Raw genomic sequence first — 23,981 nt, 5'->3', positions numbered from 1 at the left:
AGGAAGTAAGCAAACCCATAACCATTATTATGAGAGCATCCTTGGACTCAGGGGAGGTCTACACAGACTAGAGGTGTGCAAATATATCCCTAATTCACAAGGGGGGATCAGAGGGAACACGAATAATTACAGACCTGTTAGTTTAACTTCTGTTCCAGGAAAATTAATGGAGTCACTGCTTAAAGAAGCATTGCAGGATCATCTAGACAAGACTACTATAATAATTCAGACAGCGTGGGTTTGTTAAGGGGAAGTCGTGTCTACCAATTTGATTGGAAGTATGACATGGTCACAAAGGAACTGGATGCAATATATAATTTTGATATCATATATTTGGATTTTCAAGAAAGCTTTTGATACTGTTGCACATGGAAGAGTACTGTACAAATTGGAGCAGTATGGCATTAAGGGCAAGTTGCTACAATGGACAAAAGGATTGTTGAGTGGGAGAAGACAGAGTGTGGTAATCAATGGACATTGCTCTTTGTGAACTAATGTAATTAGTGGAGTCCCCAAGGGTTCAGTGTTGGGCCATTGTTGTTTTGTATATTTATCAATGATATTAATGAAGGTATATCAAGCTTAATGTCGAAGTTTGCAGATGATACAAAGGTTGGCAGGGTTGTTAATAACAGTAATGACAGTATGCTGCTGCAACAGGATCTAGAAAGTTGGGCAGATGGGCTGAGAAGTGGCAACTGTTGTTTAACATTAACAAATACAAAGTACTGCATATGGGTAGCAGTAACCCCAGAGAAATATACCAACTATGTGGTATTATACTCATGGTAGTGGAGAATGAAGGGGACTTGGGGGTAATAGTACAGTCAGATATGAAGTTTTCTGACAGTGCAGACAGGCTGCTAGAGCAGGTCATGGGGTCTTGTTAATGATATACAGGAATTCTGCTAGCAGGGATAAGGAAGTGATTATTCCCTTGTATAAGGCAATCGTCAGGCCACACTTTGAGTACTGGATACAGGTCAGGAAGCCTCATTTTAGGAAGGATGTAGAACTACTAGAACGAGTACAGAGAAGGGAAACATGACTGGCAAGGAGAACAAATGGGTGTTCTTACGAAGAAAGGCTTAAGTTCTTCAAATTTAAGCATCTTGTAACTAAGCACCTTCGAGGTGATCTGATTGAGGTGTATAAAGCCTTGAATGGATTGAACAGGCTCAATGCTGATGGGATTCTTCCTCTTGCTCAGATTATAAATCTGATGGGGGCATAAACTGAAATTGAGGAAAGACAGTTGTCGAATAGATGTGCGAAAATTTGCCTTTATCCAGTGGGTAGTTGATTGCTGGAACACACTTCCATCTGTCGCTGTGAAAGTTGATAGCTTAAATAAATTCAAGGAAGAAGTGGACAAGCTTTCTGAGCAATTTCTTGCATCATATGCCTCTGCTAATGCTAATTATTATTTATAGCAGGGGTGGCCAACTTAATTTGTGATACGATCTACTTTTTTTCTTCAAAATGTGCCGCATTCTACCACTCAAGAATTTCATTGCACATGGTTAAAAAAGTTAATCAACACATGTTGAATAATGCTGTTTATAAATTATAAAATTAAATACAATTCAGAATTCTTATTTTAAATTCATATATTTAAATTTTTAATTTATGTGAAGTTAGGTGTGTGTAATAAGGACAACTTTATGCAAGTCCGTAAGAGGAGAGCGATTCTCAGTCTTTGTTTGTTTCAAATACGAAAAGGCCGATTCACATAGATATGTGGAACCAAAACAGGAATTTAAAAGTTCGCTGCATTTTTTGACTTTTCGGTACTTTTCTCGGCAAACATATTTCCAAGTCTTTTTCTGATGATCTGGCTTTTAGGAAGATATCATTTTGCAATGTAATCATTTCATTTTCAAGTAATATTTTCTCCATGTGAAAAATCTCAGCAATATTTTTCCTGCAATTTGTTTTGTATCTAAGTCGACATTAAATGGATAAGAAATATATTGAACAATGTCTTCAGTTGTTTTAAAATCACTGAATCTGGTTTCAGAATCATCCACAACTTTCTCAATTTCAGAAACATATTTTTCACTATTAAATTAAAAAAACAGGATATTTTTGCAAATGATCTTGCATATTTGCAAAATGATCGAATTTTTTTTTTTTTTTTTTTTTTGAGATCTTTAGCCATTGCCAAAAATTGATATTTATATGCAGAAATACTACTAATCATGTCACCCACATTTTTATTTTTTCCTCGTAATTCCAAATTCAGATCACTTAATTTACTGGTAAAATCAGCCAGAAAAGCCAGATCACACAACAATCTGTATCTTGTAGCTGCTGATAATCATCTCCCGTTTGATCAACAAATTTTTTAATTTCATTCAGCAAATTTTGAAATCTCTGTAGAAACTTACTCCGACTCAGCCACCTCACATCTGTGTGTAATATCAGATCTGGTTCATTTTCATTGAGTTGCATTTTGAAAAGTCTCCTTTGAAGAGATTGTCCTCTGATGGATTTCATGCTTTTGAAAGCTATGTCCATAACACTTTTAGAATTTAATCTTTTTATGGTTGACACTTGGTGGTGGTGATACAGTGGTAACTCAAAAAATTTGGGAATTCATCATCCTTTTGGCACAATGCAATGAATCTGTTAAGATGCCCCTGCATTGCTTTAGTTCCATCTGTTGTTAATGACACAAGCTTAAATAGTGGTAATTTAATTTTTTTCAAAAAAAATTTTTGAATGCAGTAAATATATCACACTGCTAGTTCTTTCTTTTAATGAAACTATACCCAGCAGTTCTTCTCTAGTGGCAGAATCATCAAAAACCATGTGAAAAAAACCAAGCGATTGAACTCTATCACTGATGTCTGTAGATTCATTCAGTTGTAAAGAAAAGGACACACAATTGGCAATATGAGCATGCAATTTGTTCGCTCACATTTTTACTCATTTTTTGATGCGTTGCATCACAGTATTTCGAGATAATTGCAAATCTTGATGAGCACTTCTAATTTCATTTTTGTCCTTAAATTTTTCAAAAAGAGAATGTGTTATTTCTAAAAATGCATCTTGAATTGACCATCAGAAAATGGTTTTCATTTTTTTTTTTGCAAGATGACTCTCTTTAGGTATCAAGAAGAAATTTTGTTGTGTGAATAATCTGGATTTAAGTTCTTTTAATTTATTTTTTCTAAGGTCACTATTAGGCAGAAATTCCGATTGGAATTTACCATGGAGTGCGTTGAAGTGCCTTTCTAAATTTACTTTTTTGAGTATAGCCACGGTAGCTTTGCAAATCAAACAACATTTTTCTTTTATTATAAAAAAGTATTCTAGTTCCGACTCTTGATGAAAATGATACATTTTACTCTTTTTTGTAGTATTCATTTTAAATCAAAGGGTATTAAATTAATGTATAAGTACTGTCCAGTTATTAATATTAAGTAAGCTAAATAAGAATTTGATACATACACTATACTCTCCACAACGTAACAGTGAATTTTCACTAGACAAGCCGATGACAAGCGTAGATACATGGTTGAACGGATTTGTAAAAAGCATATGCAGCGGGGCACATTATAATAATAACATTTATATTTTGACTAATCTATTTTTTATATATATTTAAAATTCGTTGTGATCGACTGAAATTAAAGCCCCGATTGACTTGTTGGCCACCCCTGATTTATAGTATAAGTATCTGTTGAAGAATAATAGAAATTTACCTCAATATGATACTCTCCAGAAATTAAAATGAATAAAAGATTAATGCAAAATGATTACAGTGAAAAATCAATAGAAAACAATTTAAAAAGATTAATTAAAGTTAAACATAAATTTTTGAAAAATGATTTTCCTTCTTGATTATGATTAGAGTGAAAAATCAATAGAAATCTTCCAAAAAGCAATTTAAAAAATTAAAGTTAAACGTAAATTTTTGAAAAATGATTTTCCTTCCTGAAGCTGACAATGCTTTTTGACCTTATGTCATGATCATATGAATGGAAATTATGGAGTGTGTGAGCCTGATTTTAGAGAAATTATTTGTCCTCATGCATGTATATGAAAGGCCGTGATTATTTGTCTTCACGCAACGCATGCATGCGTGCAAAGGACCACGTCGGAGATTATATATGGACGGCGAATATTAATAGAATTCTCATATAAAGTAATTTCAATGGTTTCTGCAATTAATAGTCTCATATAATTATGTTGGACACTAAAGTATTTTGGCATCATTAAATAAAAATGTATGTTTTTTTGTTAACGGCATGAGAGGCTAATTTTGATGTTGCTGCAGAGAAGCATGAACTGAGGACACTTGATGTTTTACATGAACATTCAGTGGGAATTGCTTAGAAAACACGAGTTGCAATCACTGAAGAAATGTATACCAAGTCATTTATTTGTGTCGCCAAGGAGGAAAGGACAGTGATTGTTCAGTATAGCATGTAATTTCCATATTGGTCTGGCCACATGCATGGCCAGACCAATATGGAAGACCAATTCAGTATAGCATGTAATTTACGTATTGGTCTGGCCACATCCTAAATTCGTTATCTTTAAAGAATTTGTTAAGCTGCTTGTCATTTCAGTCCTTTCCTGGCACTGTTCAACGTATTGGACAGAAATAAAGTATTTTTTGAAGCCTTTTTTTTACCCGTATCACATACTTTGGGAGGTATTTAGACAATGTGCTGGTTATTTCTGATAGTAACGTTATTCAAGACATTTTACTTTTTTTGGAAAGAGAAAATGTAGATACTGGTCATTAAATTTTCTAAATTTCATGCTTACTTCGGACTCGAATAAAATCTAATTTAACATCTATCTTAAACCAACAAACACCGGTATGCTTCTACATTATAACAGCTATCACCCATTCATCCCTTGCTAGGGGTAACCCCTGTTTAAGAATTAGGGTACAAGCTAAGGATACAAGAAACTACAACCAACAATAGGAACATCAAAAAATACTTGTTTCTTATTTCTGTCCTATACATTGAACAGTGGCACAAGCAGCTTAACAGATTCTTAAGAGATATTGAATTTAAGATTGTGGCCAGACCAATACATAAATTACATGCTATACTGAACAATCGCTCAGTCCTTTCCTCCTTGGCAAGACAAATAATCTCTATTTAAGATTCAAGCCTGCACATTCTGTAATTTCCATCCCTGTGATCATGACATACGCTCCAAAAGCATTGTCTGCTTCAGGTAGGAAAATCATTTTTCAAAAATTTACATTTCATTTTAATTAATTTTTGAATTATTCTCTATTGATTTTTTCTGTAATCATTTTGTGTTAATCTTTTATTCGTTTTAATTTCTGAAGAGTACCATATGGAAGCATTCTACATACTATATTGAGGTAAATTTCTCTTATTCTTCTGCAAATATTGATATCAACATAGAATGTATTGAGAACCATAGCTCTGTTATATACTATTAAAGTATGAGTATCTACACACTCTTTTTTTTTACCTTATTTTTCATAGTTGCAAAATAGCAATTCAGCTAGCTGGCTTTTACTAAATAACAAAATTTCACATTTATACTGAAATAGTATTATCCATATTTGAATTAGGAATATTCAGTATGCCTTATGCTATGGATTTTTTTCATATCAAAATCTCAAAGTAGAAAAAGGTTTCATTATTTTTCCGGGAAATTTCGTAATTTTGGTGTATAGAGACTGCTTACAAACAAATCAAATTTACATCCAACATTAAAATCACATTTATTCTCACAGAAATACTGGCAGTAAAATCTGATAACACTAGTAGTTTTAATTAAAACTAGTACTTTATTTTGATTGATTCTAAGATTGATAATTTCTGTATCTCATGATTTTATAAACAGATCTTAATTTATGAACAAACTTTTCTTGTTGTTTAGCTACTTTTACAGTTGCATATATGATTATAAATTTTTATTTTCTTAGGAAATCTCTGGATCTCATTGAAATCCTCATGTTTTTGTCTGACAATGGGCAGTTCCATAAAGTGCAAGAATTATTCAAATTTCCTGTTCAACACTGTCCTGATCTACTTGTTTTAGGATTGCTGCAGTTCTCAGTAAGAAAAGTTAATTTTTTTCCATTCTCAGTTTTTTTTTTCAAATGTTTGTCTTTCCTGTATTCTTTGCATCCTTTCTGTTATGTAAAATGTACATACATACAAGTTTGTAAATAGCATCATGGTAGTACACAGCAAACTCTGAAATAGCTGAAAACGGCATCATTTTAGGTGTATCTCATATTGTGAATTCCTTCACAGTCAGTTGCCATTATATTGTTGTTATTTGGTTTTTAGGAGCATTAGCAACTAAGGCCATATTGCTCCGGCCATTATATTGCACTCGCCTCTGTAGCTGAGTGGTCAGGAGCGGGAGTGCAGTAGCACACGCTCTTTGAGTAGACCGGGGTTCAAACCCCTGACTGCTGAATACGGTCGATCTGCCAACCCGCACTGGACCAGCGTGGCAGATTATGGTCCATTTCCCTCAGCATGAATTGTTGAGGAGGCTTCCATCATGCAGTGGGTAGATAATGGCTACCCTTTTTTTTTTTTTACTTTGAATAAGTAACACTTCACCAATGGAGAAGAATATTGTTACTTATTCTCAGTGGATACCACCACCCAGACGGCACGATTTCAAGGCTATTTGGCATATCTTTGGTGGGCGAGTAGGTACCCTGGTGATGCAGCGATGGCAGTTCAGTTATGAAGTATAACTCCACAATATGAGAGATGCCTGATGGTGTCTGATGGATAGCTGAAAACTCCACAATATGAGAGATGCCTGATGGTGCCTGATGGATAGCTGAAAACGGCATCATTTTAGGTGTATCTCATATTGTGAATTCCTTCACAGTCAGTTGCCATTATATTGTTGTTATTTGGTTTTTAGGAGCATTAGCAACTAAGGCCATATTGCTCCGGCCATTATATTGCACTCGCCTCTGTAGCTGAGTGGTCAGGAGCGGGAGTGCAGTAGCACACGCTCTTTGAGTAGACCGGGGTTCAAACCCCTGACTGCTGAATACGGTCGATCTGCCAACCCGCACTGGACCAGCGTGGCAGATTATGGTCCATTTCCCTCAGCATGAATTGTTGAGGAGGCTTCCATCATGCAGTGGGTAGATAATGGCTACCCTTTTTTTTTTTTTTACTTTGAATAAGTAACACTTCACCAATGGAGAAGAATATTGTTACTTATTCTCAGTGGATACCACCACCCAGACGGCACGATTTCAAGGCTATTTGGCATATCTTTGGTGGGCGAGTAGGTACCCTGGTGATGCAGCGATGGCAGTTCAGTTATGAAGTATAACTCCACAATATGAGAGATGCCTGATGGTGTATGAAATGAATCAGATTAAAACTTTCATATTGTTAAACTTTCATGCAGCCTGAGGCTTAAGCCATAAAAGTGTTTTAGTAAAAGTACATTTAATTTTTTTAAAACAATGATTTCATATAGTTATTCATGATGTATTTAAAAGTAAAATATTGTCAGTCTCACTTAATTTGTAAAAAAAAAATTTCAATTAATAAAGATTAATTTTTTTTGCTTCCTGAAGTTATGGAATGTCATAAATGATTAAAACCTATCATTTATGGGATTCCCCACCAAAGCTGTTATACTCCCCAGCTGTATAACAGCCTTGGCCTATTGTAGCAGGAATCTCAAGACCTAACAAAATACTGTAATACTGATAAATACAAGGTACTACATTTCGGGCAGTTGCCCCAGAATAACATACTATTTTGAGTATCACCAAACTGAAGATGTTGAAAAGCAAGAAAGAAGACGTGGGAAAATATACAGTCTGATATGAAATTCTCTGAGCAGTTTGGGCAGGCTGTTAGAACAACTCACAGGATTGTGTTAGTGATATACAGATACTTGTCCAGTGGGGACAAAGATGTGATTATCCCAACCTATAAAGCAATGGTTGGACCAATCTAATGAATCTCTTAGTTTGGGTGCAGAGAAGAAGAAGAAGGTTAGTTGGAGACACAAGAAGATATTTTTATCAAGAAACAGTAGGTGTTGTGAATTGTTTGGAAATTTGGGCAGTAAGTCTATTACTATTCTTAAATTTTAGTGATTATTGTACCTGCCACTGTTTTCAGTTTTTATTGAAAATTTCTGTGGTAAAGTTTACTTGCAAAAAAAAAAAAACTGTTTTGCATAGAAATTTAAGAGTTTTTATTAAAAGTAAAATAAAGAATAAATGCTTAAGGACCTTCAGTTGAAGTTTTCTATTATTATTATTTTTATCTGAATTGCTATTCAGATGAAATAAATTAACTTGAATGTCATTATAAATACCCTTGAAGTTTGGAACCCATTTAAAAACAGCATATTTAATATTTTATGTTTTACTTTTAGTACAGATTGATCATTTAGATAGAGAACCCATGAAAAGGTAAATTACTTTGAGTAAATAGTGCGCTAGAAAAGAAAATTAAAAGTAGCATTCTTTATTCTCTGTTACTTAATTGTTACAAAGTAAAATTGTCACATTCGAAATCACAGCATACCTGAACACAGTGAAGCATATTTGCTGACAGGGCTTGTGCAAAGTGGTTGGGGTGTTATGTTAAATTTGTTGCTTTTCTGTTCCTTCAGAGTGAGGTAGTAGTAGTAGTGGCATGCGATGCAAGAAAGCAAGTGTATGAGCTTATGCAGCATAAGCCAAAAAAAAAAAAAAAATCACACTATTCCCTCCAAATGCCTGTCCAGTTCCGCCTTAAATTTATTCAACCTATCAACTTCCACAACGACAGATGGAAGTTTGTTCTAGCAATTAACCACCCGCTGGCTAAAGGCAAATTTCCGCACATCTATTCTACATCTGTCTTTTCTTAATTTGAATTTATGCCCCCTTAGGTTCGTAATCTGAACAAGTGGAAGGATCCCATCAGAATTCAGCGTGCTCAACCCATTCAAGGCCTTATACACCTCAATCAGATCACCACGCAGGTGCCTAGTCTCCAGCCACTGCAGTTTGCAAAACTTAAGCCTCTCTTGGTAAGAGGATCCCTTCATTCCCCTCACAAATCTTGTTGCCCTTCTCTGTACATGCTCAAGCTAATCTACATCCTTCCTAAAATGAGGCCTTCAGACCTGTACGCAGTACTCAAGGCGTGGCCTGACCATTGCCTTATACAGAGGGACAATCACCTCCTTTTCCCTGCTAGCAAAATTCCTATATATCATTCACAAAACCCCATGGCCTGCCCTGGCAGCCTGTCTGCATTTCTCAGAAAACTTCATATCTGACTGCACAATTACTCCCAGGTCTTTTGCATTTTCTACCACCTTAAGCGTAGTACCACACAGTTGGTCCGTTTCTCTGGGGTTACTTCTAACCACATGCAGTACTTTGAATTTGTCAAGGTTAAACTTCACTTGCCACTTCTTAGCCCATCTGCCCAAATTTTGAAGATCCTGTTGCAGTAGCACACTGCCATTACTGTCATTAACAACCCTGCCAACCTTTGTATCATCTGCAAACTTCGACACTAAGCCTGATATACCTTCATCAATATCATTGATAAATATACAAAACAAAAGTGGACCCAATAACGAACCCTGTGGGACTTCACTAATATTATTAGTCCACGAAGAGCAGCACTCATTGATTACCACCCTCTGTCTTCTCCCACTCAACCATCCTTTTATCCATTGTAGCAACTTACACTTAATACCATTCTGCTTCAATTTGTACAATAGTCTTCCATGTGCAATAGCGTCAAAAGCTTTCCTGAAATCCAAATATATGATATCAAAATTATTTATTGCATCCAGTTCCTTTGTAACCATATCATAATATCCTATCAAATTTGTCAGACAAAACTTTCCCTTAACAAACCCATGCTGTGTCTGAATTATTGCTGCAGTCTTGTCTAGATGATCCTGCAATGCACCTTTAACCAATGACTCCATTATTTTACCCGGAACAGAAGTTAAACTAACTGGTCTGTAATTAATCGTGTCACCCTTCGATCCCCCTTTATGAATTGGGGATACATTTGCACATCTCCGGTCCGTGGGAACCTCCCCTGAGTCCAAGGATGCTCTCATAATTATGGCTAAGGGTTTGCTTAGTTGCTTTGCCGCCTATTTTAATATAACTGGATAGATCCCACCCACCCAAGGTGCTTTTCTTATGTTTAATTCAACAATTTCTCCTCCACTTTGCTTTCAGTTATTACAAAATCATTAAGTATCCTGCTACAATTTGATAACCTTCTGCCATTTTCAAACCTTAATAATTCCTCACGTGTGAATGTAGATATGCAAAATACTCATTCAATTTGTTTGCTATCTGAGCAGGATCATCAACACTCGAACCATCGATGTCAAGTGGACCAATCTGATTCATCCCCTTCCTTTTAGAGTTTATATAAGTAAAGAAATCCTTGCTGTTTTTCTTAGCATCTTTTGCCAAAAATTTCTAGTAATCTGCCTTCACCTGCCTAACCTCCTTTGTGACCTGATTACAGACTAGCTTATATATGCCATAGGCTTCTAAGTCGCTTGAAAATTTATATGCATCCCATGCATTTTTCTTCTCTGTCACGAGTCTCATTAGTTCATTAGATAACCATTGAGGCCTAAACCTTGAACAATATTTCTTAATAGGTATGAAACCTTTAGTAGCATCCACGATTAATTCCTTGAATGCTTCCCACTTAGAATTTACTGTTGGTAACATTGTCAGTTAATCCCACTGTACAGAATTTAAAAACTGTCGGAGACCACTGTACTCACCTTTTCGGAAGCAAAAACCCTTTTCTTAACCCCTGATGGTAATTAAATCTTTAACGAAATCCCACATCAGTACACTGTGATCACTGCCACCTAGTGGTTCCTTTATCTGCAAATTCTTAATACACGAATGATCACTGCTGATAACTAGATCAAGAGTATTACTTTCTCTGGTTGCCTCTCAAACATGCTGCCTCAGAAAACAATCATCCAATAAATCCACAAAAGTCTGACTAGTGTATGAGTGACCAACCCACAATTTCCAATCAATATCTGGGAAGTTAGAATCCCCCATTAGAAGACATTCCGATTTACTAGCCCACTCTATTTCTCTGTACAATTGTTCATTGTACAGTAAACCCCTGCTATTCGCGGTGGTTACTTTCCTGAGAAATGCCGCAAATATGGGAGCCATAACAGTACGCCAATACTGTTATGGCTCCCATAGTAATAAAGGGGTTCCGTTCCAAAGTATGAAATATATAAGAAAAACTAGTCTAAAATTGTGTATGCATGCATTATATGTACCTTCATAATATGACTATGTATATAGACAGTACGTAGTGGAATGCAAGCACAAGGCATCGAAATGAAAATAAGAAACAATTTAATATTAAATGTAATATTTATTTGCTATACCTATATGCCAGTGCTATCACCAGTTTCGCTAAAGTGTTAATAAAGGTGTTTTGCCTTTTCACAAATGATGAGTGAACTTAAGGGAATTTTATTTTGAGTTCAGTCTTCTATCCACAGATTTAAAGCTTTTTCCATTTTTTCTAATTTAACATCACGAGTTACAGAGCAAATTTTTGAAGCAATTAGCGCGTTTTCACGGACACTACGGCGGATTTTTTCTTCCGATTTCTTTATTGATCATACCATTGACTTATTGATTTTATAATGTTTTGCCACTGACGAGACACTTTCACCGTTAGAAATTTTGTCTAATAACTGAATATTACTCGCTAATGTCATCACCTTCTGTGATCTCTTCACAATTCCCTTGTTATTCGTAGCCATATTTTTGTAGGAGTTAGAAAAGAATTTGTCCACAATAAAGTCACTTTCTTCTGTTACACACTCGAAAAAGTCTGTTTACACTAACACACTGCAAAATGGTAGATTTTTCACTTTTGTAAGTTCATATCAATTTATAACTTGATAAATTTATTCAATTTATAAGCATATAAATTAAAAGCAAACGACGAAACCTTCCATGGCAAGTGCATTGCACATGCTGAACAAGGATTAGCGAGAAACAACCACCCTCGCGATTTTGTCACCCCTCTGCCCCCACCCACTGAGCATTGTTTTGACCAGGAAAGATGATTTTAGCCACGCCCATGTTTTTTTATGGCGGAAAATGTTCACGGCAATTTAAAATTCACATTTTTTTTAGGTTTCATTTTATATTAAATTAGCGACCACGAATAGCGGTCGTTTACTGTACTCATTCGAGTCATTAGGCCTATAACACACTCCTAATTTAAATTTTTGCTTTATCAGTGCTTATGTCGCACCAAACTGACTTAACAGTGCACTGTTCATCTATATCAACTGGATGCACTTCTTTTGATTTTGTTTTTCTTAATTAACAGCATGACACCTCCCTTCCTATCCTGTCTATCCTTTCTGTACACATTGTACTCCCCAAATTACAATTCTGCATTCCTAATATCAATGTGACACCACGTCTCTGATATTCCAAGAATATCCGCCTTTGATGTCTTGACCAACACTTCAAATTCATCAAATTTATTTACTATACTTCTAGCTTCTACATGCAAGCATACATGCACCTATTCCTATTCCTAGTTTACCCTGACACATCCCATATACACACCTGTTTCACAATGACTGCCATCAGTCCCTGAAACCCCCAGCACCATTCGCTCCAGGTCACTACTTATTCTAATAGAAGTTGTGCAAGAATCACCTTCACCTCTGCGTGCGGCTACTTTTAACCTTTTAGTCTGTGAATCCCCCCCCCCCCAAGCTAGCAGTTTTCCGACCCACCTAACACTGCCTCGATAGCATCAGCAAATATTCTTGCACCCTTTCTATTTGTATATCCCATCCCTGTAGAAGCAGTTTCTCCTGTTAACAAGCACATTTCCTGTTTCCACTTTCAATAGAATCACAGACAATAACTACCTCCTGTGGGACCAGTGCATTTTGCTTTGGAGATTGGTGCTATGTTGTCTGATGCATAGAAGTGAGCTGTGGTGTTGAGTTGGGCAGGTGACAGGTTGATGGACCCCTACCCCATTTAAATTTCTTAGCGTTCATCTCCTTGTTCTTCAAACTCTCATAAATGCCCATCAAAATGCTGAGTTGTTCTTTCTGATCTGTGACAACTTTGATAAGACACATGTGGGTGCAAAATGAATGACAGTGGAATTTCCACACTGAAAGGAGGTAGTGTAAGCTAGGGGAAAACTAATTGATTGGCCTCATTTGCTCAGAGCATTGTTGACCACTAGGATAGTCTTTCCTGAGCATTTGAAGTTCAGCATCTGGAATTTAAGGGACAACTGGATTAGTTCTGGCTGTTGGAAGAGTATAATAGCAGCGGGTAATGATTGCATATTTGTCTCTCTCTCTTTTTTTTTTTTTTACTGATGCAGAAAAGCCTGGTTGCACATTTTAGCATATGCCAATATAAATGTGAATTATTTTTTTATTTATCCATTTGTCCCTTAATTGTGTATTTTAATATTATTATTATTTTTATTTCTTTATTGTATTTAAGATGCCTGACTTTTGTTGTTACAAAGATGCCCCTCCCCATTGTGACCATGCTATAATCAACTGCTCTGCATTGGATTCTGGAGGATATGGCCACTAATTTTACACCCCACCCCCAATGATTTACAAATTTAACTTTTATTTATATTTATGAGTTTCTTCCCTTATACACATTGCAGTTGTAAAATGCAAATTTGGCTTTTATACTATGATTGGGTCAAATTCATAAGGTAGGAATTAGACTTGTAAAGATCAGATGAGTCATTTAATTGAATCTAAAAGCTTTACAGGGTGCTGCTGTTTAACATTTGTGTATACATTCTTTGTTAGTCTTACATCCATTTTATCCATTGTGATGAAAGGAATGGTGTAGTTTTATCATTATAGTTGCTAATTAAATTTGAATTTTATTTTTTGTTTTTATTTATTTTTATTATATTTTTGCCCCACTAGCTGATTACTAGTCTTGTATGGAGGAATTTGGTTTCATACATCTAGCAAAATATAAAATATTTTCTTTAATATAGGGACCCATGTATATGTTACGACAAGAACTTCTGACATCACTGTTGCCAGTTTTCCTTGGTAATCACCCAAATTCTGCTATTGTTCTTCATTATGCTTGGCATACCCAGGTAAGAAATTTTCCACTTATGTATATGATGTGTGAAGAGACATGCTACCTTCTTTATCTGATTAGTTTAGAAATAAGAATATGGAACACGAATCCTTATGTGGAACACCTAAATAAAATCTTAATTTGATAGTATGAACCAAAGATGTAATGCTCAATACTTTCTACGTTGATATCAATATTTGTAAAATAATAAGAGAAGTTTACCTCAATATAATACGTAGAACACTTCCGTACAATACTCTCCAGCAATTAAAATGAAAAAAATCGAAAATCTTACATAATAGTAAAAAATAATTAAGAATCAATCTTCCGCAATTAAAAATTAAATAGATTAATTAAAAGAAAAATAACAAAAAAAAAAAAAAAAAAAAAAAGCAAAATGAGTTTCCTTCCTGAAGCTGACAACGCTTTTTGACCGTATGTCATGATCACAGGAACGAAAATTACCGAATAGGGGTGAGCATGAAACTTAAACAGGGATTATTTGTCTTTGTGCATGTGTGTAAAAGCCCATGAATCGGAGATTAGAAATGGCCAACGAACATTAACAGAATTCTCATGTAATTTAATTTCAACAGTTTCTGCAATTAATAGTCTGGTATAATTATGTTGGACACTAAGTATTTTGGCCTTGTTAAATAAAAAAAGTATGGTTTTCGTTAACGGCATGAAAGGCTAATTCTTAATTAAATGAAGTAAACCCGGCACTATTTACCAACATAATTTGGTGAATCAATACAATAAAACATTAACTATGTATCGAAAAAATGACTACATTACTTTGGCTCAGTTAAAGGAATTGAAGGCCAGAACATACAATATTCCTGCAGTTTTTGGTCAGGTAAAATTACACAAGGTTGGATTTCCTATTCAGCCTATTGTTTCCTACAGAAACACAGCATTTTCATCCTTAGCTACACATGTATATACATCTTAAAACCCTTTAGACAGGCGATACAATTTAGGTAAGAACTATGATACATTATTTAATAACCTTAAGGACTGTAAATTTGGCGATAATGATAATTTATTCTCACTAGATGTTATCTCGTTATATACGAATGTAAACGTTGAATACATGTTAGATATTATTAGAAATTTTCCTATTAAGGAAAATTTTCACTTAATTAATAAACTCTTAGTTGAGGCCAACTATAACACCTTTCGAGACAAAGTATACTAACAAATTTTTGGTTTGCCTATGGGATTGAGCTTGAGCGGCTTAATTTCGGAGGTATATCTCGACGATCGAATGTATATATTTGATGCCTTTTCTACCCTGTATCACATACTATGGGAGGTATTTAGACGATGTTCTAGTTGCCACTGATAGTAGCACTATCCAAGACATTTTACATTCGTTTAATAATATTCACTCTAGACTCAAATTTACATTGGAAAGGGAGGGTATAGATACAAAGTCATTAAATTCTAAATTTTACACTTACTCATGACACGAATAAAATCCAATTTAACATGTATCATAAACCTACAAACACCAGCTTGCTTCTACATTATAACAGCTATCACCCGTTCTCCTACAAGAGATCTATTATCTTTAATCACTTTCTAAATGCCTATAAATATTCAATGACAGAATCTGCTTTGGGCTCAGAAATACAAATATTAACCAGCAGATTCTTAAACAGGGGTTATCCCCTTGCTACAATAAACCGAATTAGGGTACAAGCTAGGAATAGGATACAAAATACTACTTCAACCAACAATCGTAATATTAAAAAACACTTTATTTCTGTCCCATATGTTGTGAACAGTGGCACAAACAGCTTAACAGTTTCTTTAAAGATACCAAATTTAAAATTGTGGCCAGGCCAATACGGAAACTACACGCTATACTGAAAAATCGCTCAGTCCTTTCTTGTTTGCAACACAAATAGATGACCTGATATACAACGTTTCATGCTGTGATTGCAACTCGTCGTACCAAGGTTCTATGCGTTTTCGTGTTAATCAGCACGCGGCCTCAGTTTGTGCATCTTGTTCAACAGTGTTAGAATTATTACTAGCCTTTCATGCCGTTAACGAAAAACATACTTTTTTATTTAACGAGGCAAAAATACTTAGTGTCCAACGTAATTATACCAGACTGTTAATTGCAGAAATTGTCGAAATTAAATTACATGAGAATTCTTTTAATGTTCTCTGGCCATTTCTAATCTCTGATTTGTGGGCTTTTATGCGCATGCGCAAAGACAAATAATCCCTATTTAAGTTTCATGCTCACCCCTATTCGGAAATTTTGATCCTGTGATCACGACATACGGTCGAAAAACCTTGTCGGCTTCAGGAAAGAAAATCGTTTTGCATTTTTTCCCCCCCTTTTGATTAATCTATTTAATTTTTAATTGTGTTCAATTGATTTTTAATTTTTTTTACTGTTGTGTAAGATTTTCGATTTTTTTGTTTTAATTGCTGGAGAGTATCATATGGAAGTGTTCTATTTATTATATTGAGGCAAACTCATTATTTTACAAATAAAAGCAAAATATACACTGACTCAGAGTGGTCTCTTAGCCTTGACAAACACCTCCTCACCATATAATCCTTTAATCTTATAAGACATGAGCTGATATATCTACATTAGGATTAGCAAACTGTTATCTTCTCTTGGATTCCAGTCCACAGTCATATTCATTCCAAGAAATGAAAGTGTAGATGATGCTGCAAACATCTCTCCAACATATCCTCACCAAATGATCTAGTGATGACATTGACAAAGGGATATATGGGATGGTAGTTAATGATAGTGCCAAGTAGTGCTCCTACAAAACAACCTGGATAAGCTTCAGAATGGTCAGGAAAATGGCAACTCTGTTTTAACTGCAACATTCAACATTTTACACTTCGGAAATAAGTCACAATATAAAAGAGGAGTAAGTGAGAAATTTTGGGGACGGGAATTTGTGATCCAGTAGTCATGAAATTCTCATTGCAATGTTGACGGGCCATAAGGAAGGTGACCCATGGTGACCCATCAGTAATTCGTTGTACATTTGTTTGCAGAGATAGGAGGGTCATATTCCCTCTGTATAAGGTTGAAGTTAAAACCACTGGTAATACTGCATACAAGTATGGAGACTGCACCTAAAAAAATACAGAACTTCTTGATAAAAAGTATTTTAAGATTTTTTTTATTAAAATTTGAAAAAATTTACAGCAAAAAATATTGAAATGATTTAACAACTATACTGATTTTTTATAGAAATATCCTCCATGAGCTTTTATCATGGAGGATATTCCAATGAATATAGATGGCATTCTGATGATTAATTTTATAATAATGTCTTGGCTAACACCATCCCAGGTGACCTTCAAGATTTCCCATAAATTTTGTGAAGGTGAGCAGACTTCATGGACTTTGTTGTCTAGATCAGTGGTCTTCGACCTTCTTTTTAATAACTGCCAACGGCACCCTTAAGTAATTTATTTTATTTTGTGGCACCCCCACTCAATTTTCTGCCTGTTAGACCCAATTCTCTCTCTCTCTCTCTCTCTATCTCTCTAGATTTTTTTTTTTTTATATATAATATGAGAAATATGGAAAGAAAGTTAATAAATTGTATCAAACTATAACTAATACTTATGGACCAACGCACTGGCAACAGCAGTGATGCATTACGACCATAATGTGTATAAAATATGTTGTATATAGCAATTAATATTAATATTGAAGACTATTCAAGAAGATAATACCAAGATAGATATATAGAAAATGCAAAGGATAAAGTAAGGTTAGTAGAAAAAAAAAAGAAAAATATATATATATATACACAAAAAAAGTAAAAGAATATAAATTAAAATATATACAAAAAACATTGCATTTACCCACAATCTAGGTGACTTTGTCTGGGGCCAACCACCCAGACTGAAGGCAGAAAACGACAAGGAGTTCAATATTATTATTATTATTATCTCTATGGTCCAAGGAAGCCTGTGGCTTATGCTGCACCAGCCAAAAAAAAAAAAAAAAAAAAAAAAATCCCAAGTTACCCTGAGAGAGAGAAGTAGAAAGGAATCACCAAGAAAGAGAAGAATGATGATATCCAGCTCAGGACCCTGGGTGTGCCAAGCCTATACTCACCAGATGTGAGCCCCTGGGGTTGTTCAATATGTGCTTGCATAAATACTTTATATTATCTTTTTTGATTCTAAAATATTTAACTACCTTTTATTGGTTTCAAATTACTTAATCTCTAAATTTATTACTATTATTATTTCATATAACTTAGCAGATATTGATCATTACAGAAACAGAGAACTTCTTGTCATTTTTTGCCATCAGTCTGGGTGGTTGGTCCCAGACAAAGTCACCTAGATTTTGATTAAATAGTGATAAGTTTGTGTTTATATTTTAATTTATATTCTTGTCCCTTTGTTTTTTTTTTTTTTTTGTATATATGTATTTTTTTTCCCCTGCTAACCTTACTTTATCCCTTGCATTTTCTATAAATCTATCTTGGTATTGTCTTCTTGAATTGTCTTCGATATTCAAATTAATTGTTATATACAACATTTTTATATATATATATATAAAGTTTAAATAACTTAAACCCAAATTACGTGGCACCCCTGGAATGTGGCGTCCTGTTTAAAAAACTATGAAATTTCTTTTTCCAGCACTAAGTTCCATGTTTATCACGAATCACAGAAAAACTTGCACCAAACACTCTTTCTGAATTACAAGTCTTCAGTTTTATAAGTTACAGCTCTTGCTCTTCAGTTTATTTTATTACAAAACACTCTAGAATCATCTACAATCTTCTATAATGTTGAAACAATACACTTTCTAGAATCATCTGCAACTTTCTACCACATTCAGAAGTAATCTACACCTTTCTGAAATAATTAAGTATTTGGATAAAAATTTACTCAAAATATTTAATATTTTGAGTAAATTTTTTATACATAATAGAAATTATTTTATTAAAAATGCTAAACAAGTTGGTCCTATTTTAATAAAAACTGAAATTTAAGAAAAATGAAATGCGATTCCAAACTTTTAGTCGGGCGTCTATATAAGTCTTTAAGAGGGATTAGTAAAGTTAATAGAGGTGAAATGTTCATGGGTAAATGATAATAGAAATAGACTATATATAAATTCAAATTATAAAGAAAGCAGTTTGGACTCAATTGGAATAAGTTACTCCAATGGTGATTTGAAGCTGAGAGCTTGGAAAAATTTAATAGATATGTGCATCATTATTAGCATGATGAGGGAAGGAGGGAAATGTTGGTACAGATCCATTAGTTTTTTTTTTTTTTTTTTACTTTTATTTATTTATTTATTTTTTGATAGTGCAGCAAAGGCCTCGGGATTCCTGCACCATATGGTTAATGCTGCAGAGAATACACCATGTCAATCATTAGTAACACTATCATATTAGGATGTGTAGTGAAATTACTTTGTGTTGGTAGGTGCAATATGATGTGGGATTGGTGGAGATGAGGGATTAGCATTCGCATTAGTTGAGGCATATGATGCAAGAAAGCAAGCTTATACAGCATCAGCCAAAAAGAACCTCCTTCCCATTTCACCCATCTGGTCACTCCAAATGCCTATCTAGTTCAGCCTTAAATTTATTTAAGCTATCAACTTCCACAACAACAGACGGAAGTCTGTTCCAGCAATCAAATACCCATCGGCTAAAGGCAAACTTCCGCACATCTGTTCTACAGCTGTCTTTCCTCAATTTGAATCTATGCCCCCTCAGGTTTTTAGTCTGAGCAAGCGGGAGTATCCTGTCAGCATTGAGGCTGCTCAAACCATTCAAAGACTTATACATCTCAATCAGATCACCTCATAGGTGCCTAGTCTCCAGATGCTGCAACTTGCAGAACTCAAGACTTTCTTCATAAGTGCATCCCTTTGTTCCTCTCACCAATCTTGTTGCCCTTCACTGTACTCGTTCTAGCAATTCTACATCCTAAAATGAGGTCTCCAGATCTGTATAGAGTACCCAAGGTGTGGCCTGACCATTACCTTATAGAAAGGGATAATCACCTCCTTGTCTCTGCTAGCAAAATTCCTATTTATCATTGACAAAACTCCATGTCCTGCTCTGGAAGCCTGTCTGCACTGCTCAGAGAACTTCATATCTGACTGCACAATTATCCCCAGGTCTTTTTCATTCTCCACCTCCCTGAGTGTAGTACCACAGAGCTGGTACGTTTCTCTTAGGTTACTGCTACCCATATGCAGTACTTTGCATTTGTCAGTGTTAAACTTCAGTGGCATACTGTCTTTAGTGTTATTAACAACCCTACCAATTTTTGTATCATCTGCAAACTTGGACATTAAGCCTGATATACCTTCATAGATATCATTGATAAATACACAAAACAACAGTGGGCCCAGCACTGAACCCTGGTAGACTCCACTAATAACATTAGTCCATGTAGAGCTGTGTCCATTTATTACCAATCTCTGCCGTCTCTCACACAACCATCCCTTTATCCATTGCAATAAATTGCCCTTAATGCCATACCACTCCAATTTGTACAACAGTCTTCCATGTGCAACAGTATCAAAAGCTTTCCTAAAATTCAAGTATATGGAATCAAAATTATTTTTTGCATCGAGTTCCTTTCTGACCACATCATAGTATCCAATCAAATTGGCCCGACAAGACTTCTCCTTAACAAACCCATGTTGTGCCTGAACTATTGCTACTGTCCTGTCTAGGTGATCCTGCCTGTATCACCTATTTAACCAGTGATCCATTATTTTCCCATGAACAGAAGTTAAGCTAACATGTATATAATTATTTGTATCACCCTTTGAACCCCCTTTGTGAATTGGGGACACATTTGTACATCTCCAGTCCATGGGGACCTCCCCTGACTCTAAGGATGCTCTTATAATTATGGCTAACGGTTTGCTTACTTCCATTGCTGCATCTTTCATTATAACTGGATAGATTCTAACTGCCCCAGGTGCCTGTTTTATGTTTAACTTCAACAATTTCTCCTCCACTTTTCTCTCAGTTATCACAAAATCACTTAGCTCCCTGTTAGAGTTTGATAAACTTCTGGCATTCTCCTCCTTGAATAACTCCTCATGTATGAATGTAGATGCATAATACTCATTCAGTTTATGGCTACTTGAACAGGTTCATCAATACTCAAACCATCTATGTTAAGTAGACCAATCTGATTCATCCTTTCCTTCTAGAGTTTACATAAGTAAAGAAGTCTTTGTGCTGTTTTTCTTTGTGTCCTTTGCCAAAGATTTCTCGTAATCTGCCTTCACCTGCTTAAACTCCTTTGTGACTTGATTACAGACTAGCTTATATTATATCTGTCATAGGCTTCTGTGTCGCCTGATAATTTATATGCATCCCATGCATTTTTCTTCACTGCCCACGAGCCTGATTAATTCATCTGATATCCATTTAGGCCTGAACCTTGAACAGTATTTCTTAATTAGTATGAAAAACCTAGTAGTCTCCAGGATTAAGTCCCTGAAGGCTTCCCATTTAGAATTCACCATTGGTAACATCAACAGTTGATCCCACTTTGTAGAATTTAAACTGTCTGAGACCTCTGTAGTCAGAGGTCTCAGACAGTTTGTTTTTACAAAAACAAAAACCCCTCACTTTACCCTTTATGGTAGTTACATCTTTAAGTAAACAACCCCACATCAGTGCACTGATCGCTGTCACCTAGTGCTTCCTTATCTGCAACATTTTAGGTGTTAGATGACTTTCATCAACCGGTGAAATACCACCACTTTGCTTATTGGAGGCTTGAAGTGGTGAAACCCATGTTTAGTCTCTAGAGCAAAGTTTCCGGCATCCCCCTCCCCCCATACTTCTCCTTCAACCCATGCATGGTACTAAGTACTATAGGTTTGGATACCTTTCGTGTTTGGGGTTTTCATAAAAAAAATTAAAAAAAAATTCTTAATGGATGAATAATCACTGCTGATAATCAAATTAAGGGTATTTACTTCCTCTCGTTTCCCCATGAACGTGTTGCTGTAGAAAACAATCCTCCAATAAATCTACAAAAAATCTTGCTAGCGTGCGAGTGACCAACCACAAGTTCCAGTCAATATCTTGAAAGTTAAAATTACCCATTACAAGACATTCTGATTTACTGGCCCATTCAATTTCTCTGCACAACTGTTCATTGTACTCATCAGTGTCATTAGGCCTATAACATACTCCTACTCTCATTTTCCCTTTCCCAGTGTTTATGTCACACCAAATAGACAAAACATTGCACTGTCCTCCTGTGTCAACTGGATGCACTTCCTTAAATTTTGTGTTTCTTAATTTGTTGAACAGCATAACCTCTCCTCCCTGGCATTCCCCTCCATTAATAACTCCTCATCTGTGAATGTAGATGCAAAATACACATTTAGTTTGTTGAGGAGTGACAATACAAATGTAATTGGCTTTGCATTTTTTTAAACTGTAAGTTTGCACAAATGGTAAAAAGGGACACCTCTCTGCTTTAGTTGATTTTGAACAATTAAATGGACAACACATTGTACTCCCCAAATTCCAATTCTGCACTGCTTATATCTGTGTGATACCATGTCTCTGATATCCCAATAATTTTATTTTATTTACTATTTTATTTACTATACTTCTAGCATTAGTGTACATGCAAGTAATAATGCACTTGTTTTTACTCTTAGTTACCCTAACACAGCTCATGTATTTACTTGTTCCATGATGACTCCCAGAAGCTCTTGAAATCCCCAGCAACCTGCTCTCTAGGCTGCTGCTCATTACAATAGAAGCAGTGTGAGAGTTATTTTCTGTTCTGCCTGCGGCTACCGTTAATCTTTTAGTCTGTTAATCCCCCCCCCAAACTAGCAGTTTTCTAACACACCTAACACTGCCTTGATAGCATCAGCAAATATTCTTGCACCCTTTCTATTTAAGTGTATCCCTTACCTGTAGAAGCACTCTTTCCTGTTAGCAAGCACAGACCATCCTGAAAAAAATTCTACCCTGTGAGCCTTGCACAATCTCTCAGGGGCTGAATTGGTTGACAAGGCTCTCATATACTCCCTCCTATCATGTCTGTGTAGAATTGCAGACACTTTCAAATTTAACCCTAACTCACAAATTTTTTTCACCATTGTCTTGTACTTGTTATGTAAATCTGCAGACCTCTTTACTACTGGCGCCTCCGTAGCCAGGTGGGAAGGAGCAGCAGTGCATAGCACACGCTTCTTGATTAGACTGGGGTTCAAGCCTGTCACCACCAAATACGGAAGATGCGGAAAGGTCAGGGAATGACCACCGCATATCCCGGAGCAATATGGCCTTAGTTGCTAATGCTCCTAAACACCAAATAACAAACAGACCTCTTTACTCCTAAGGTGATTAGTGCCAACATGTATAATATCACTTTTTGTGCCCTTAAAAGATATCTGCTCTACAACGTCATCAACTTTTGCCCCTGGCAGACATACACTGGTCCTGTTCCACCTTTCCTTTTTGCATAATATATTCCCCGTCTCCCTGACAATAGAGTCACCAACAATAACTAGTTCCTGTGGGACCTGTGCATTCTGCCTTGGAGATTGCCGCTGTGTTGTGTGATTTACAGGAATGAACTCTGACATTGAATTGGGCAGCTGAGAGCTTGATGGGCCCCTCATATTAATTTCTTTGAGGGCGTTTACCCTATACCTCAAACTCTCAATGACAGCCATCAGAATGCTGAGTTGGCACCTAATTTCTTCACGGTCTCTGCACCTAGCACACACAAAGACATCCTCCTTGGCTAGATCACGTCCTGTTCCAGAACTATCAGGAACAGGACATCCTCCTTGGCTAGA

The 23,981-nt window shown here is 35.7% G+C and overlaps 1 protein-coding gene across 6 annotated transcripts in view; it reads left to right on the top strand.

The window, feature by feature from the left end:
* The window catches only part of Not1 (CCR4-NOT transcription complex subunit 1), a 710,948-nt gene that overhangs the window by 191,521 nt on the left and 495,446 nt on the right, over positions 1-23,981 (top strand). For all 6 annotated transcript variants that reach the window (XM_090381951.1, XM_090381950.1, XM_090381952.1 and 3 more), the window contains 2 exons: positions 5,933-6,065; positions 14,052-14,159. In XM_090381951.1, coding sequence (XP_090238077.1) covers positions 5,933-6,065; positions 14,052-14,159 — 241 coding nt within the window. The remainder of the gene's footprint in view (positions 1-5,932; positions 6,066-14,051; positions 14,160-23,981) is intronic.

Source organism: Mastigoproctus giganteus, chromosome 9 (genome assembly GCF_048544385.1).
Source record: "Mastigoproctus giganteus isolate SK-2022 chromosome 9, ASM4854438v1, whole genome shotgun sequence".
NCBI lineage: Eukaryota > Metazoa > Arthropoda > Arachnida > Uropygi > Thelyphonidae > Mastigoproctus > Mastigoproctus giganteus.
The sequence above is the reverse complement of the archived record's forward strand: the minus strand, read 5'-3'. Positions and strand labels throughout refer to the sequence as shown.